Below are 14,057 nucleotides of genomic sequence, written 5' to 3' on the forward strand. Positions count from 1 at the left end.
AAGCTTCTCCAAGCTGCTCTCTTCGGTTTGACAGTCAACGTCGGTGAGTTGTAAATATGGGGAGATGGATGGAGATTGTGAAAGATGAGTTCCCGGTGCACCTCCCATCACTGTCCATCTCTCCACCCCTCCAAACCAAACTAACCACAAGATTCTACAGACTTCTACGAGCTTTATAAGTAAATTTCTTCTTTGTCCACAACGTCCATCATCTAATAAACCACCAGCCATGTCACAAACGACTCACACATTCCAAGCTGAGATCTCTCAGCTTCTCGATCTCATTATCAACACCTTCTACTCTAACAAGGAAATTTTCTTGAGAGAATTGATCTCCAACTCATCCGATGCACTCGACAAGGTCCGCTACTCGTCACTCACTGATCCATCCGTACTCGACTCACAGAAGGATCTCTTCATCAGACTCACTCCAATCAAGGAGCAGAAATGTTTGATTATTCGTGACTCTGGTATCGGTATGACCAAGGCTGACCTTGTAAACAACTTGGGTACCATCGCAAAGTCCGGTACCAAGGCTTTCATGGAGGCTTTAAGCGCAGGTGCTGATGTCTCCATGATTGGTCAATTCGGTGTTGGTTTCTACTCTGCTTACCTCGTTGCCGAGAAGGTTGAAGTCATCACCAAGCACAATGATGACGAGCAATACATCTGGGAGTCTTCCGCTGGTGGTACCTTCACCATCACTCAAGACACCACTAACCCTCCTATTGGCCGTGGTACTGAAATGCGTCTCTTTTTGAAGGAGGACCAACTCGAATACCTCGAAGAAAAGCGTATTAAGGAAGTCGTTAAGAAGCACTCGGAGTTCATCTCATACCCAATTCAACTCCTCGTCGAGAAGGAAGTTGAGAAGGAAGTTCAAGATGAGTCTGCTGAGCAAAAGACCGAAGAAGACAAGCCAAAGATCGAGGAAGTCGAAGATGAGGACGCAAAGAAGGAAAAGAAGACCAAGACCGTCAAGGAGACTGTCAAGGAAGAAGAGGAGCTCAACAAGACCAAGCCAATCTGGACTCGTAACCCACAAGATATCTCAAACGAAGACTATGGTGCGTTCTACAAGTCTCTCACCAACGACTGGGAAGACCACCTCAGCGTCAAGCACTTTTCTGTTGAAGGTCAACTCGAGTTCAAGGCTTTGCTCTACGTTCCAAAGCGTGCTCCATTCGACCTCTTCGAGACTAAGAAGAAGCGTAACAACATCAAGCTCTACGTCCGTCGTGTCTTCATTATGGACGACTGTGAAGACCTTATTCCAGAATACCTCAACTTTGTCAAGGGTGGGTGTGCTGTTTGACTGATTAATATCTACTAACATTTCTACAGGTATCGTCGACTCTGAAGATCTTCCATTGAACATTTCTCGTGAGACCCTCCAACAAAACAAGATTCTCAAGGTCATTCGTAAGAACATTGTCAAGAAGTGTCTCGAAGCCTTCTCTGAAATCGCTGAGGACAAGGAAAACTTTGCCAAGTTCTACGAAGCCTTCGGCAAGAACATCAAGCTCGGTATCCACGAAGATGCTCAAAACCGTGCTAAGCTCGCTGAGTTCCTCAGATTCCACTCAACCAAGTCTGGTGAGGAGCAAACCAGCTTGAAGGATTACATCACTCGTATGCCAGAAGTTCAGAAGAACATCTACTACCTCACTGGTGAATCGCTCTCAGCAGTCAAGGACTCACCATTCTTGGAAGTTCTCAAGAACAAGGGCTTCGAAGTTCTTCTCATGGTTGACCCAATTGACGAGTACGCCGTCACTCAACTCAAGGAATTCGAAGGCCGTAAGATGGTCTGTGTTTCTAAGGAAGGTCTTGAACTTGAAGAGACTGAGGAGGAGAAGACTAAGCGTGAACAAGAAGCCAAGGACTTTGAAGATCTCTGCAAGTCAGTCAAGGAAACTCTTGGAGAGAAGGTTGAGAAGGTTGTTGTTTCCAACAGAATCCAAGACTCACCAATGGTTCTTGTAACCTCCACATTCGGATGGTCTGCTAACTTTGAAAGAATCATGAAGGCTCAAGCACTCCGTGATGCTTCCATGTCAGCATACATGGCTTCTAAGAAGACGCTCGAAATCAACCCACAAAACGCTATCATTAAGGATCTCAAGCGTAAGGTTCAAGACGATGCTGCAGACAAGACTGTCCGTGATTTGACCTACCTCTTATTCGAAACTGCATTGCTTACATCAGGTTTCACACTCGATGACCCAACCTCATTCGCTAAGCGTATCAACAGAATGGTGTCACTTGGTCTCTCAATCGACGAAACTGAGGCCGTTCCTGCCGCTGCCACCGACAACAAGGACGATGTTCCAGCACTTGAAGGTGAAGGCGCTGGTGCAATGGAAGAAATTGATTAAAATTAATATTTGCATATAGCTTTTCTTTTCAGGTGTATCATAAATTTTATCCTTTTGATGATAATTTTGGGTTCATGTGGGTATCAATATTATTGACTTGCCTTTGAGTTGCATTGTGTCAGCTGATAATGTGCTGCTCATTTGCACACAAACACTCCAAATATGTGCAGGAAAAGACGCGAAATGTATCAAAAGTTAAGGAAGATATAAGTGTTCAAAGATTCTAGAGACCGCGCCGCGGGTATGTGAAAAATATCAGAGGGTAAAGTGACTGTGAAAGGTAATCCAATTGCCAAACGATTCGGTCAGCTGTATCGAAGTTTAAAATTTGCTATCCACACTTAGTGAGAGGCATCAGCGTGGTGACGACGACGCTTAGCGTTAGTACCGCCGTTGTTTGATGCACCCCAGTAGAGTGCTGGTCCGACTTTGTTGACGTCGTAATAGAAGTTCTGTTGGTATACATCGACCTGCTCAGACTCCCAGTTGTACAATTCACCAGCAGGAGTCAAAGCTGGGAATGGAGAGCCATTCGGAGTGGAGCTCTCGATGTTTAACTGAATACAGGCTGGATAGTGCTGTGGAGCCCACATGTTGTGGTAGCTAATGTGCTCAACTCTAAGCAAGTATTGAGCAGCTGGGATATCAGCAGGGATCTGCATAGCCATCCATGAACCCTCTTGGAGCATAGACTTTGTTCCACCCCACAGACCATAGCCATTTGAACCGCCGGCGGGCATGTGGTCGATCCAGCCTTGCTCATTTGGAACAGACATATCATGGCCATCTTGGAATATCTTGAAGTAGCTGGCGTCTGCTGAATTGAACGAGGTGCAGTCGTTGTTGTCACATGGTGCCATGTATCCCATGACGGCACCTACTGGGTGAGGCCATGAATTACCGTTTGGACCTGCACTGCCTTCCCAGTGCACATTGACATATGAGCCCGCTTGAGTGGTGACAACTGTTGGTCTATTTTATTGTCAGCCAAATCGAGACATCGCAAGCGCGACTCACGTTGGTGATTGTCCAGCTGAGCCACAAGAAATCAGAGATGGGTTGTAAATGCCGTCACCACCGACATAACCAGTGTCAGCCGGGAATCTAAAGAAAGAATAACCGTCAGCGAACAGCGAACAAAGCGCGGCGATATCCCCGAACTCACTGTCTGACTGCGGAGTTCGCATTTCTAGCGGAAGCCCAGTTGTCGGCACCTTGGTAGTCTTGGTAGTTGGCACTGAAGACATCTACAGTACCGTGAGCAGCAGCTGCTGCGATTATTGAGGCGACGAGCGCGATATTTGATTTGTTGAACATTTGGTTGTCTTGTATTAGTGAGTGTGTTGGTTTTGAAACTAACGAATGTGGATGGCGGCCTAGGAGGTTTAATTTAGTGTTAACTGTAGTTCGTCGTTGTTTTCCGTTGAGGAAGTCGCAGTTAATAACACAGCCGAGGTCAATGCACGGTAGGAACGCAGAGTCATCATGAGATCCAGACTTTGCTACTATAAAAGGCAACTAGTGACAAATGCTGCATTTGCACGTGTGTTATTCCGATGATATTGTTCCACCATCCCTCAGACGGTTTTCCTTCATCTTTGCGCTTGTATTTAGCGCGGAACTGATCATCTTAAACCCTGAAAATCCCTGAGAATCCCGCTTATGGTTCCCAAAATAGCGCGTCCGAAGTCTTCTTCAGAGAGCCTTTAGGTATGGCATGTGCAATCACGGTCATATCGAAAATTTAGACTAAAGATGCAGCCGAGTCTCAGGTGATTCTTCGATTTGCGTCCGCAAAGCTATTGCCACAAGCTGCGCATTGCGGCCACTAGACTGTGCTAATGTTTTGATCACTAATGCTATATGCATATGCATGCACAAAAATACACGCGGTCAAAGCTTGAGACATGATCTGTTGGGGATACTTGGGGTTGCTTGAAGTGACACTCTATACCATTTTTCCTTATCAGGACTGTGTTCAGGTCGCTTTTGTGTTGAATATTAATATTGCCGCGGGTTCAGGGTGTTCTCTATCTAACCTAGGGTGGCAGAGGGTTTACCGGTAGCTGATGAAAGCATTTTCAACGCATTTCTTGTCCCACTACTCTTGGAAATCTACGCTGCTAAGTTTGGAAGCTTCGGCATCTTCTAGACGTACGGCAGCTGGAACAGGAGGAAGGAAACATATAATCGTAAGGCACTCGATTGGTCAAAGGTATGCTCAAATCTCACAATACGAGTCGCTCTTGGAAATTGCTCGAGCATGTCTCTGAAAATGATATCACTGCCACGCTCGATATGGCTTCCTGAGCCTCAGTTGCCGTGAGCAAATACCATCATTGCCATTAAATAGAATAACGATTTCGTAACAAAAACATGTATTTCATTGTAAATAAGTGATACATTTAACTGTAATTTTACATCCGTCTGGCTTTTCACACATAAAGAAACGGCCACAAAGCGCCGCAAGAAGTCTAAGCAGCCTGTAGCTAAGCAAAGAAGCAACACATTCCAAATCAGTAGATGACCCGATGAACTACTTCTGCTTATCATTCAATTAAGTTCTGAGTACATGTTGTCAGTAACATGCAAACAATTCAAATGTTTATTAAGCCCCGATACTTTGATAATCTGTTATCACCACCTTATCTCTGCAATTTCAACAACACTATGACGCAGTTTTTGATCGCCCACTCAACCACTTCAAGCCCCTTGTGTTGCTCATGAATAGCATAAGAGTTATTCCAAACAGAATAATTTTTATCAAGTAGGCGTAAAATGCTCGATCGCACTTTTTTCACTTCTAGCTGCTCGAATTGCTTTATCGCTAGGTCATATTACTATTTTCAGGCAGTACAGTTCCTACTGAATTGCTTCACATATACACCTAATTTGGTTATATATGACGTGAAACCCAGCAAATTGTGCATCTTATACTCAACAGTTGTCGATGATTTGACCATTTTTCCATTCGAACCCAATAATTACCTATTGGCTCCCGCCGTTCCCATTCCCGAATTTCAAAAGGCTTTGACTGCATTCCAGGTTACCTGTTGATTGCAGTACTGATATCACTTTCAGTGGCGACGGCCGGGATATCTTCGGAAACAGATTGGCTGGTTTTCACGCTAAATTACACAAACATTTGAAAAACATCGTATTATTGGATTACAGAATGAGATCACCTCGTAATACCAACCCAGCTCTTATAATCCGAGCAATCGCTTTAGCAAAATTTACATTCAAGTTCATCATTTGCGAATATGACTTACCGTCATACTATAAGACTGAGCACAATTGACAACTCCTCGACAGAACTAATATGCTAGCCCGTTAAAATATCACATCAAAATGATACAAAAATGTTTTAACATCAAAAAATTTAGCCCCACGCGGGGCTCGAACCCGCAGCCTTGTGATTAAGAGTCACACGCTCTACCGATTGAGCTAGCGAGGCTTATGATTATGTTTTTAAAAGCACGTATATATTCGTCTTTTTTTACGCATATTTTTCCTGGAATCGCCAAATCTTCAGTTTTTGCTTGTAATATTGCGGAATCAAGTTCCTAGCCCAACAAGAGACTTACTATGCTATTTTGTTGTTGAATTTGAGTTCAATAAAGTGTATACGGTGTGTTTGTGAATATTTTCACAGCCAATTTCGAAACAGCTGTGATCTCTATTGACTTTACTCTCAAGCCGGCTCTTTCCGCTTTCCGTAAATGCCTGCTTGAGCGACACACTGCTCTCTTGAGAGTAGATGCACGTAGTTTACCAGGACCAAAGTCGAAAGATGCAGAGAGAGCAATGGGTAGGATGACTTCCACACAGGCGGCCAGGATGCTCAACAAGCTTCCCCGTGGTACGCGAAGTGTGGCCACACATATCCGCTCAGGCCACTTCCCTACTGCCAAGTCTTACCGATTCCGATTCAAACTGTCCGACTCACCACTTTGCAGCAAGTGCAATGAAGTAGACAGTATCACAAACAGGATTTTCAGATGTAGGAAGTTCGATCAAGCAGGATTATTTTTGAGGAGGAGGATATATGGACTGGGGTTAAGGTTCGAGATGAAATATATGCTTTCAAATGAAGAAGCTCTCAAATCTCTCTACGAGTTCTTCAAAAACCAGCACAGCACCCACCCGCCCGCCTCCGGTAGCTCCACGTAGTAAAATCCCAATTTACGGCACACATGCCAAGAACCGCGTCCCTTTGAGTCACTACAATTGTCAGCTTTCAATGCAAAAGAAGTGTAGATACGCGAAAATTATTAATCGTTGTAACGCTTTTGACTATATATTATGATTTCTATCTAATCGAACAAGCTGTGGATGAAAAACGAAGGAGCATTATGAAGATAGCATTGGATTTTGAGAGGTATAAGTTTCTTTTTAAGTATGCATATTCTCAAATTCCAGCCAGTTATTATTGTTTCTAGTAGAGTGTCAATAACACCCTTAAAAACATCATCATGCTATAATCACTCGCTCACTTTTCTTTCTATCACTGGATTTGATTATCGCATAGCAGTACCTCAAATACAAGTCAGATATCCACATTTTCAACACTAATAAGTACACACTTCAACAGACTATGAAATAATAATTAATTCTTATATATGCAAATATATTACTTGAATGTCGGAATAGAAATGAAGAAAAATCGGTTCTTTTTTATTTGTTTAGAGTTCCTCGTCTTCAAGCAGAGCAGGCTTGATCATACCCGGTACTGCATTTCTAGCAGCTTCACGTTGTTTTCTATCCTCCTCTTGTTGCTCGAATTCTATTGCAGCAGCGCCTGGAGCATTTGCCTGATCTATCGCTGGAGCACCTGCATGATCACCTTGTAATTCTTTCAATTGGATCAAGAAGTCTCTCAAATGTAATTTGAATTTAGCAGGGTCTTCATTCAATTCGAATAATCCGGTAACGAATGATTGGATTTGTACTGGTTGCAAGTGAGGGAAGGCATTTGCTAAGAGGTTGGCTGAGTAATCTCTAACGAAAATAGCATTGCTTGTTGATGGGTCCACCTGTGCAGGATCGTAAAGTGGTGCTGAAATTGAGTTCGAGGCTACCAATCCGTATAATCTAGCCAACAAGGTTGATTGCAACTTGAATCCACTCTTATGATCCGAGTCTGTAAGAACATAGAACGAGTCTTGCAATATACTCAGGTAGTATGTTTGGAAGAATGCATTTGCAACACCTTGATCTGTCTTCAGAACGTTGTCAATAACCTCAAGCGCCAAGTAAAGACCAGTGTCAGCAATATCACGCATAGTGTGCTTGATAGCCCATACGACGGAGTCCATTGTCAGCTTGAATTGAGATGGAGGAAGTTGTAAGAGTGCTGTGAGGTGTGTTAAAATTACGCATATCGCTTTATACCAACTTACCTGGGAAACAGTGCTTGTTGATTGCCCTCAACAAGGTAAAGAAACCAACACGATGTTCAGGGAATTCAGCAAAGTCCTGATTGATCATGCTGAGTGTACATTCGAAGATAGCATCTAGAATTGGTGGTACTTGATCTGTAAGCAGTGGTCCAAGCTTATTCACAATTGTAGCAGTAACATTGAGAACTTCAGCATCTCTTGCTGATGGAACGTTGCGATTATAGTCCAACAAGATGGCCTCAAGCAATGGTGGAATAAAGTTGGCAATGACAAACTCCAAATCTTCAGCCTTCTTGATGTAGGTTTCAACCAGCCTCAAAACTTCCTTTTTGATTGTTCTCAATCCTCTAACCTTTGGTGTTTTGGTAGCGATGATGCCTTCAACAGCAACTGTCTCGCTGATAACACCACTAACAGCTTTATACAGACCAAGCATATCCATGTAGATTCTAGCAATCTGTGGAAGGTAGAAGCTGCCGATGGACATACATGCTGATACGTTAGTCTTGAGTACGTTTGAAAGGATCTTGATGTTTTCTGGTACTGAAAGCACATCAACATTACTTGCGGCTTGCTGCATTAGAGAGTCCCAAGCGTTGTTTGGCATATCCATAAGCTTGGCAATGAGATTCTCTTGCACAGGCTTGTTTGGTTGAGCTGAGATCATTTGTCCAATGGCCTCGTAGAAAGTGTGGACTTGTTGAGGAGCCAAGTCTATTGTGATACGATGAAGATTACGGAGAATTTCATCAATGAATGGTTCTTGTTCAGCTGATTGTTGCATCACAAAGTGCTTTCTACACTTTTGAGCTATCTTGATAAAAGTATCGCAAGCCATATCTTGAACACCTTCATGAGTTTCGTGCATGAATTCAAATAACTTGTTGACGACAGTCTTCAAGAACTTCCAGTGAGCTTTGAGGAAGCGTGGGTATTGACCGACGATGTACATGATATCTGAAGCAACGACGGCTTTGTTGTCCTTACCACGCTTAATCTCACATAGACCAAGAAGATCTTTGATAACTGTAACCAAGAATCTTTTCTCCGTATCCTCGTTCATCGCACCAGAAATACTACCAATTGCCCAACAAAGAGTGTTGAGATTTGACCAAGACCATTCCGAGCCATCTACCTGTTTTGCGAGCTTCTCAGTCATGATTTGTTCGGTATCATAAACGTCCAAGTGAGTCAAATAAACGAGAACACCTTTCATTTCTTTGTAAAGGAGAATGGTATCAGATTCTTTAAGGAACTCCCTAACAATTTCACCCTCGTCGTTCTCAACGATTAACACTTCTTCTGGCTTAACCATTCTTTCGATCATGACTAAACGGAGATTAGAGAGGACTTCACTGTAGATATTTTTGCGAAGATTCTGACCACTCGCTGCACCAGCAACGTTCATATTCAAACCAAGAAGGGGGTTCATTCCAGCCATTGGCAATTGTTGCACCTCATCGTAGAGTTCCGCGACTAGGACTGTCCAGTATTCTAAAGCGATTTTGAATATTTCACGCTCTGGAACCTGAGATATTTTGACGAGGTAAAGGTGGGCGTTGAGAAGGACGTCTTTGTTTTCTGGCGTTTCAACGAGTGAGAGGTGAGATCTAAGGAAGTTTGTGAGGAAAAGTGCGAGGTTAAGGATGAGTTCTTGGTCAGAATCGTTGGAAGATTCGTATGCACCAGCGATATCAGTTGATGGAGGGATCATTTTGTTAACAATAGTCATGACCATGTTGAACAGGATAACAAACTTGGCATCATACTCTGGAGTGACCTTAAGAGCGCCAATTTCAGCAAGACATTTGAAAGTAACGTTTCTAAAGTCTTGTACTTCCAAGAATCTAGATATAAGCATATCGATGATATTGGTTTCGAATATGTAACCCAATGGAATCCAGTTGAGGAATTTGAGGAGAGTTTCAAGTGTGGCTTTGATAAGTGATGGCTTTACAGCTTTCTCAAGAACTTCAGAGCATAATTGGAATATTTCTGAGAACTCTCCACACATGGAGTTTTTCAGTGCTTTTGTCTTTGCTTGAGTCATTTGCTCAGCGGAGAAATCGAATATTTCCTCAGAAAGAAGCTTAAGGATGACCATATTATTCTCGCAAAGGCTGAGATTAGATTTTGAGGATGTAACGATCTCTGGTATGAATGACGGCCAATCCTTAGGCCAGGCTTGTTTGAGGATCTTACAGGATGATTAGCGGGAATAAATACACGCACATTAACCACTCACCTGCACCAAAATAAGATTGAGCTTGTTGAGATACGTCTTCTCTCTACGCATCGTCATTTCATCCTCTGAAGTCTTTATGACGGCGTTTACGACAAAGTTACGGATTCCTTGCTGCTGTTCAACGGGGAGGACCTTCCACTTTGTTTGAATGAGCTTTTCCAAGATTTGTAAGCCAATGTACTTGAGGTGTTAGTGTCAGCGAGGATGGAGTATATGTGTGGCTATGAACCCACTTTAGTCTGTGGACTCGGGCTCAATTCGAGTATCGCAGGCACTCTTTGCCACGAGTCTGGATGATCCTGTTTGATAGGGGTAAGCTGTGAAGGCTTGAATCGCATCAAACTAACTTGAAATTGCGTGAGTACGCGCTGTGCCATTTGTTGCTACGTCTTGTAAGCGTTTGTCGCAAACTCCAACCAAAATCTCACCTCCTGGCCTGCACCGGCAAAGAACGCAGCAACAACACGATCTAGCAATCCAACGTCGATATCTTGACTAAAATCAAGAATTGACTTGTAATTCTCATCAGTTTTGGCTTATTTCCATTTTCAGTGAACTCACGTCCATCTCTCTCTTGAGCGCAGGAAATAAAGCAGTGATTCTACACGCGTATAAGCCTAAACGGAAAATATAAGTAATTACAAAAAAATAATTAACTCTACTCTTCAACTACCTCCTCCTCGTAATACTCTTCGTCGTAGTCCTCAGCTCCCGCGTTTTCGTATTGTTGATACTCGGCAATCAGATCCATCAAGTTTGACTCAGCTTCTGTGAATTCCATTTCATCCATTCCTGTGTATGGATTGTTAGCTAGTTACTATATATACGCATCCCCACTCACCTTCTCCCGTGTACCAGTGCAAGTACGCTCTTCTCTTCAACATGGCACTAAACATTGTGGCGTTTCTATGGAATAGATCTTGAACCGATGTTGTATTGGCGATGAATGTACCTCCGGTCTTGGAATCTATTGGTGATACGCTGCAGTGTGAAGTGAGAACCTGTATTTTGTTAGTTGTGTCACCTTATCTATAACCACATCAAACCCACGTTATGTGGAATCCACTCAACAAATTGATCTGCATTCTTAGCTTGATATGCCATTATAGTGTCCTCGATATCGCGCATACCCATTGGTCCTTGGTAGAGTGCTGCTGCTGTCATATATCTACCGTACTTTGGTATTTGAGCAAGCATATTGTTGCTGTCAAATAAGCTAGCGGTGAGATCCTGAATGTTAGTTGACTGGTAGGATCTGTTCCTAACGCTCGATAATGGAGCAATTGCTGTGCACAAAAAGTGTAATCTTGGGAAAGGTATCATGTTCACGGCGAGCTTTCTTAAATCGGAGTTGAGCTGAGATGGGAATCTCAATGATGTTGAAACACCTGCCATTGCTCTAGCAATCAGACCGTTAAGGCTGTCGTAGTTTGGTGAATCAGTTTTAAGTGTGTTCTGGCAAATTCTGTATAGCGCCTCGTTGTCCAACATGAAAGTCAAGTCTGAGTTTTCAATTAACTGATTTGTTGCAAGTACTGCGTTGTATGGCTCAACCACAGTGTCTGATACCTTTGGGGATGGGATGATAGAGAATGTGGACATCATACGATCGGGGAACTCCTCACGAAGCTTGCTCATGAGCAGAGTACCTAAACCAGAACCTGTACCACCGCCAAGGGAATGATTAAGCTGGAATCCCTGTAGACAGTCTGTGTTCTCTGCTTCACGACGCGTAATATCGAGAATCTGATCGACGAGTTCAGCACCCTCTGTGTAGTAACCTTTACCGAAGTTATTTCCAGCGCCAGATTGTCCGTTAACGAAGCTATTTGGGGAGAAGAGGCCACCGATGTTGGAGTGCCTGAGGACCTGGAATGTTAACTAAGCGGGGTGCTATACGGGACAGAGGCAACGAACCTCCATAGTATTAGGCTCTAGATCCACGTTAACGCTTCTTGGAACGTAGCGCGTCTTGCCATCATGTGCAACCTCGTTGAAATAGACGTTCAGTCTCTCAGTCTGTATATCTGTAGTATCTGGCTTGAGGTGGCCATCTTCGGTGAGGCCATGCTCGATAAGGAGCGTCTCCCAGAACGATCTGCTAACTTGGTTACCTGCGCTGTGTGAGAGGTGTGTGCGCGTACATGTGCTGTGTACAACTCACCTGCTTGTCCAGCCTGTGGAAGTTAGTGGCGCGTAAATAAGACTACAAATCTACTCACAGATATATTGATCAATTCACGTGGCATTTCCTTTGTTTTGCTTGATTTATGGGTGTTGGGAAGCGGGAGCACGCGTCAATCCACACATGTTGGATATCAAATCAAAACTTAACAAACATTTATCTTTCTGTCTAAATATCTTATCATTTCTGGTTTGAGCTGGCTTATATCTGTAGCACCGAGCAAACGAAGCCCCGTTGCCAATTCTTCTTCTAGAACTGCTTCATGTGTTAGCTGTATTTTTACGCGTCGTCAAACTTACTCTGCACCGCTCTCACTACACCCTGCTCTCCATATGCACTTTGTGCGTACAGGAATGGTCTCCCTAAACCAACTCCTTTAGCTCCCAAACAAAGCGCCTTGAGAACGTCTGTCCCGCGTCTTACTCCACCATCTACATACACCTCCAGCTCATCGAAGACTTCTGGCGCCTCCTCGCGTATCTCCCTCAGTACATCCACCGAAGCAGGCGCGAAATTGAGCTGTCTGCCGCCGTGATTGGATAGCACTATAGCCTTGACACCAGACTTGGCTGCGAGTTTAGCATCTTGGACCGACTGCACGCCCTTGATGATGATCGGGAGGTCTGTGACTGATTTCAGCCACTCGACATCCTTCCAGGACAGATCTGCTGCCTGATAGCCACTGATTGCCTGTGCCACTCCCTTCGTACCTCCGTCCTCGTCGTCGAAGTCGCCCTTGGCGCGCAGATCTCTCTCGCGCTTTCCCGGTACTGGAGCGTCGACGGTGAACATGATTCCATTCAGCTTGAGCTGTTCCACCTTGCGTACTATTTCCAAGCTCTTCTGCCTATCCCAATTGAGGTAGAGCTGGAAGATAAGTGGTTGGCCCTCGCTCCTCGCGTCGCACATTTCCTCCAGAGTGCAGCTAGCGTTGCTGGAGATGCCCTGGACGATACCGGTCTGCGCAGCGCCCTTGGTGAGGTTAATTTCGCCTAGCGGGTGACCGAGTCGGGCCATCGCTGCTGGACTGATGAAGATAGGCAGTGCACTCTTCGCGCCCATCACCACAGTACTGAGGTCGATCGAGGAGATGTCGACGAGCACACGCGGCCTGAACCAGTACCGCTTCCACGCATCGACATTCTCCCGCAGCGTGTTCTCGTCGTCCCCCGCACTCGAGTAGTATGCGTACGCCGTATTGGGCAATATCTGTGTAGCGAGCTTCTCGAAATCCTCCAGAGACACCATCGCGCCGAGAGGCGGGAGGTGCTCTCTAGCCGCGCGTATCCTGCGTTGCTCGTCATTCTCCTCGTCCTCAATCTCGGGCAGACTCGTTGGATCGACAGCGCCGAGATGGCATTCCGGGGCCAAATTGTTCTCTATAGTTCCCTTTGGATGTATGGGCGCGTAGAGCTGTGTAGCGTCTTTGCCTGAGTTTTTCACTATCACTTTGGCTCCACCCGGATGTGAAGCAAGGAAATCAGTTACGCTGGGGAAATGTGAGTGAAATATCGAGAATCCGCACGCTATCCACCCACTCATATACCTGTCCATCGATAATCACCCAGCACGATTCTGCGCTGTTGTGCTTCTCGATCTCCTCGTACGCTATGTAGCGCGCTTTGGCGGGGTTTGCGAGTGATATGGCCTCTTGGGGAATATTCTGGGCGTCTGAATCCAGCGACAGCTTCGATGCTGTCACGGCGAATGTGAATGCCAGTCCTGCGCTGCATAACAGGCCGTATCTAATCGGCGGTGGGCGTGCTGTACTGATACGCCTGATTGCCGGGCGTAGGAGTTGTTTAGTCGCTGCTGCTCTATTCATCATCATCGTTGGTTGGCTACGC

The 14,057-nt window shown here is 44.7% G+C and overlaps 4 protein-coding genes and 1 non-coding gene across 5 annotated transcripts; 2 read left to right on the forward strand and 3 right to left on the reverse strand.

The window, feature by feature from the left end:
• Nucleotides 1-229: 229 nt before the first annotated feature.
• On the forward strand, nucleotides 230-2,378 carry J056_002692 (Heat shock protein 90-like protein; the record flags this gene model as incomplete). The annotated part of the gene is made up of 2 exons (XM_009271957.1): nucleotides 230-1,298; nucleotides 1,345-2,378. 2 exons carry the CDS (start codon nucleotides 230-232, stop codon nucleotides 2,376-2,378), a joined length of 2,103 nt encoding a protein of 700 aa, XP_009270232.1.
• Nucleotides 2,379-2,719: 341 nt separating this feature from the next.
• Nucleotides 2,720-3,695, reverse strand: J056_002693 (Cellulose-growth-specific protein; the record flags this gene model as incomplete). The annotated part of the gene is made up of 3 exons (XM_009271958.1): nucleotides 2,720-3,350; nucleotides 3,396-3,482; nucleotides 3,544-3,695. The coding sequence occupies 3 exons, from the start codon at nucleotides 3,693-3,695 to the stop codon at nucleotides 2,720-2,722; spliced, it is 870 nt and encodes a 289-aa protein (XP_009270233.1).
• A 2,067-nt stretch (nucleotides 3,696-5,762) lies between these two features.
• On the reverse strand, nucleotides 5,763-5,835 carry J056_004917. The gene has a single exon. It is a non-coding gene; the product is annotated as a tRNA-Lys (tRNA).
• Nucleotides 5,836-6,185: 350 nt separating this feature from the next.
• On the forward strand, nucleotides 6,186-6,551 carry J056_002694 (uncharacterized protein; the record flags this gene model as incomplete). The annotated part of the gene is made up of 1 exon (XM_009271959.1): nucleotides 6,186-6,551. One exon carries the CDS (start codon nucleotides 6,186-6,188, stop codon nucleotides 6,549-6,551), a length of 366 nt encoding a protein of 121 aa, XP_009270234.1.
• A 512-nt stretch (nucleotides 6,552-7,063) lies between these two features.
• Nucleotides 7,064-14,041, reverse strand: J056_002695 (Exportin-1; the record flags this gene model as incomplete). Its single annotated transcript, XM_009271960.1, has 15 exons — nucleotides 7,064-7,734; nucleotides 7,781-9,977; nucleotides 10,026-10,205; nucleotides 10,259-10,324; nucleotides 10,373-10,408; nucleotides 10,454-10,537; nucleotides 10,587-10,626; nucleotides 10,688-10,817; nucleotides 10,867-11,026; nucleotides 11,076-11,894; nucleotides 11,943-12,139; nucleotides 12,190-12,202; nucleotides 12,365-12,465; nucleotides 12,510-13,699; nucleotides 13,749-14,041. The coding sequence occupies 15 exons, from the start codon at nucleotides 14,039-14,041 to the stop codon at nucleotides 7,064-7,066; spliced, it is 6,177 nt and encodes a 2,058-aa protein (XP_009270235.1).
• Between the last annotated feature and the right edge of the window lie 16 nt (nucleotides 14,042-14,057).

The sequence above is a fragment of the Wallemia ichthyophaga genome, assembly GCF_000400465.1.
Source record: "Wallemia ichthyophaga EXF-994 unplaced genomic scaffold scaffold24, whole genome shotgun sequence".
Classification (NCBI taxonomy): Eukaryota; Fungi; Basidiomycota; class Wallemiomycetes; order Wallemiales; family Wallemiaceae; genus Wallemia; species Wallemia ichthyophaga.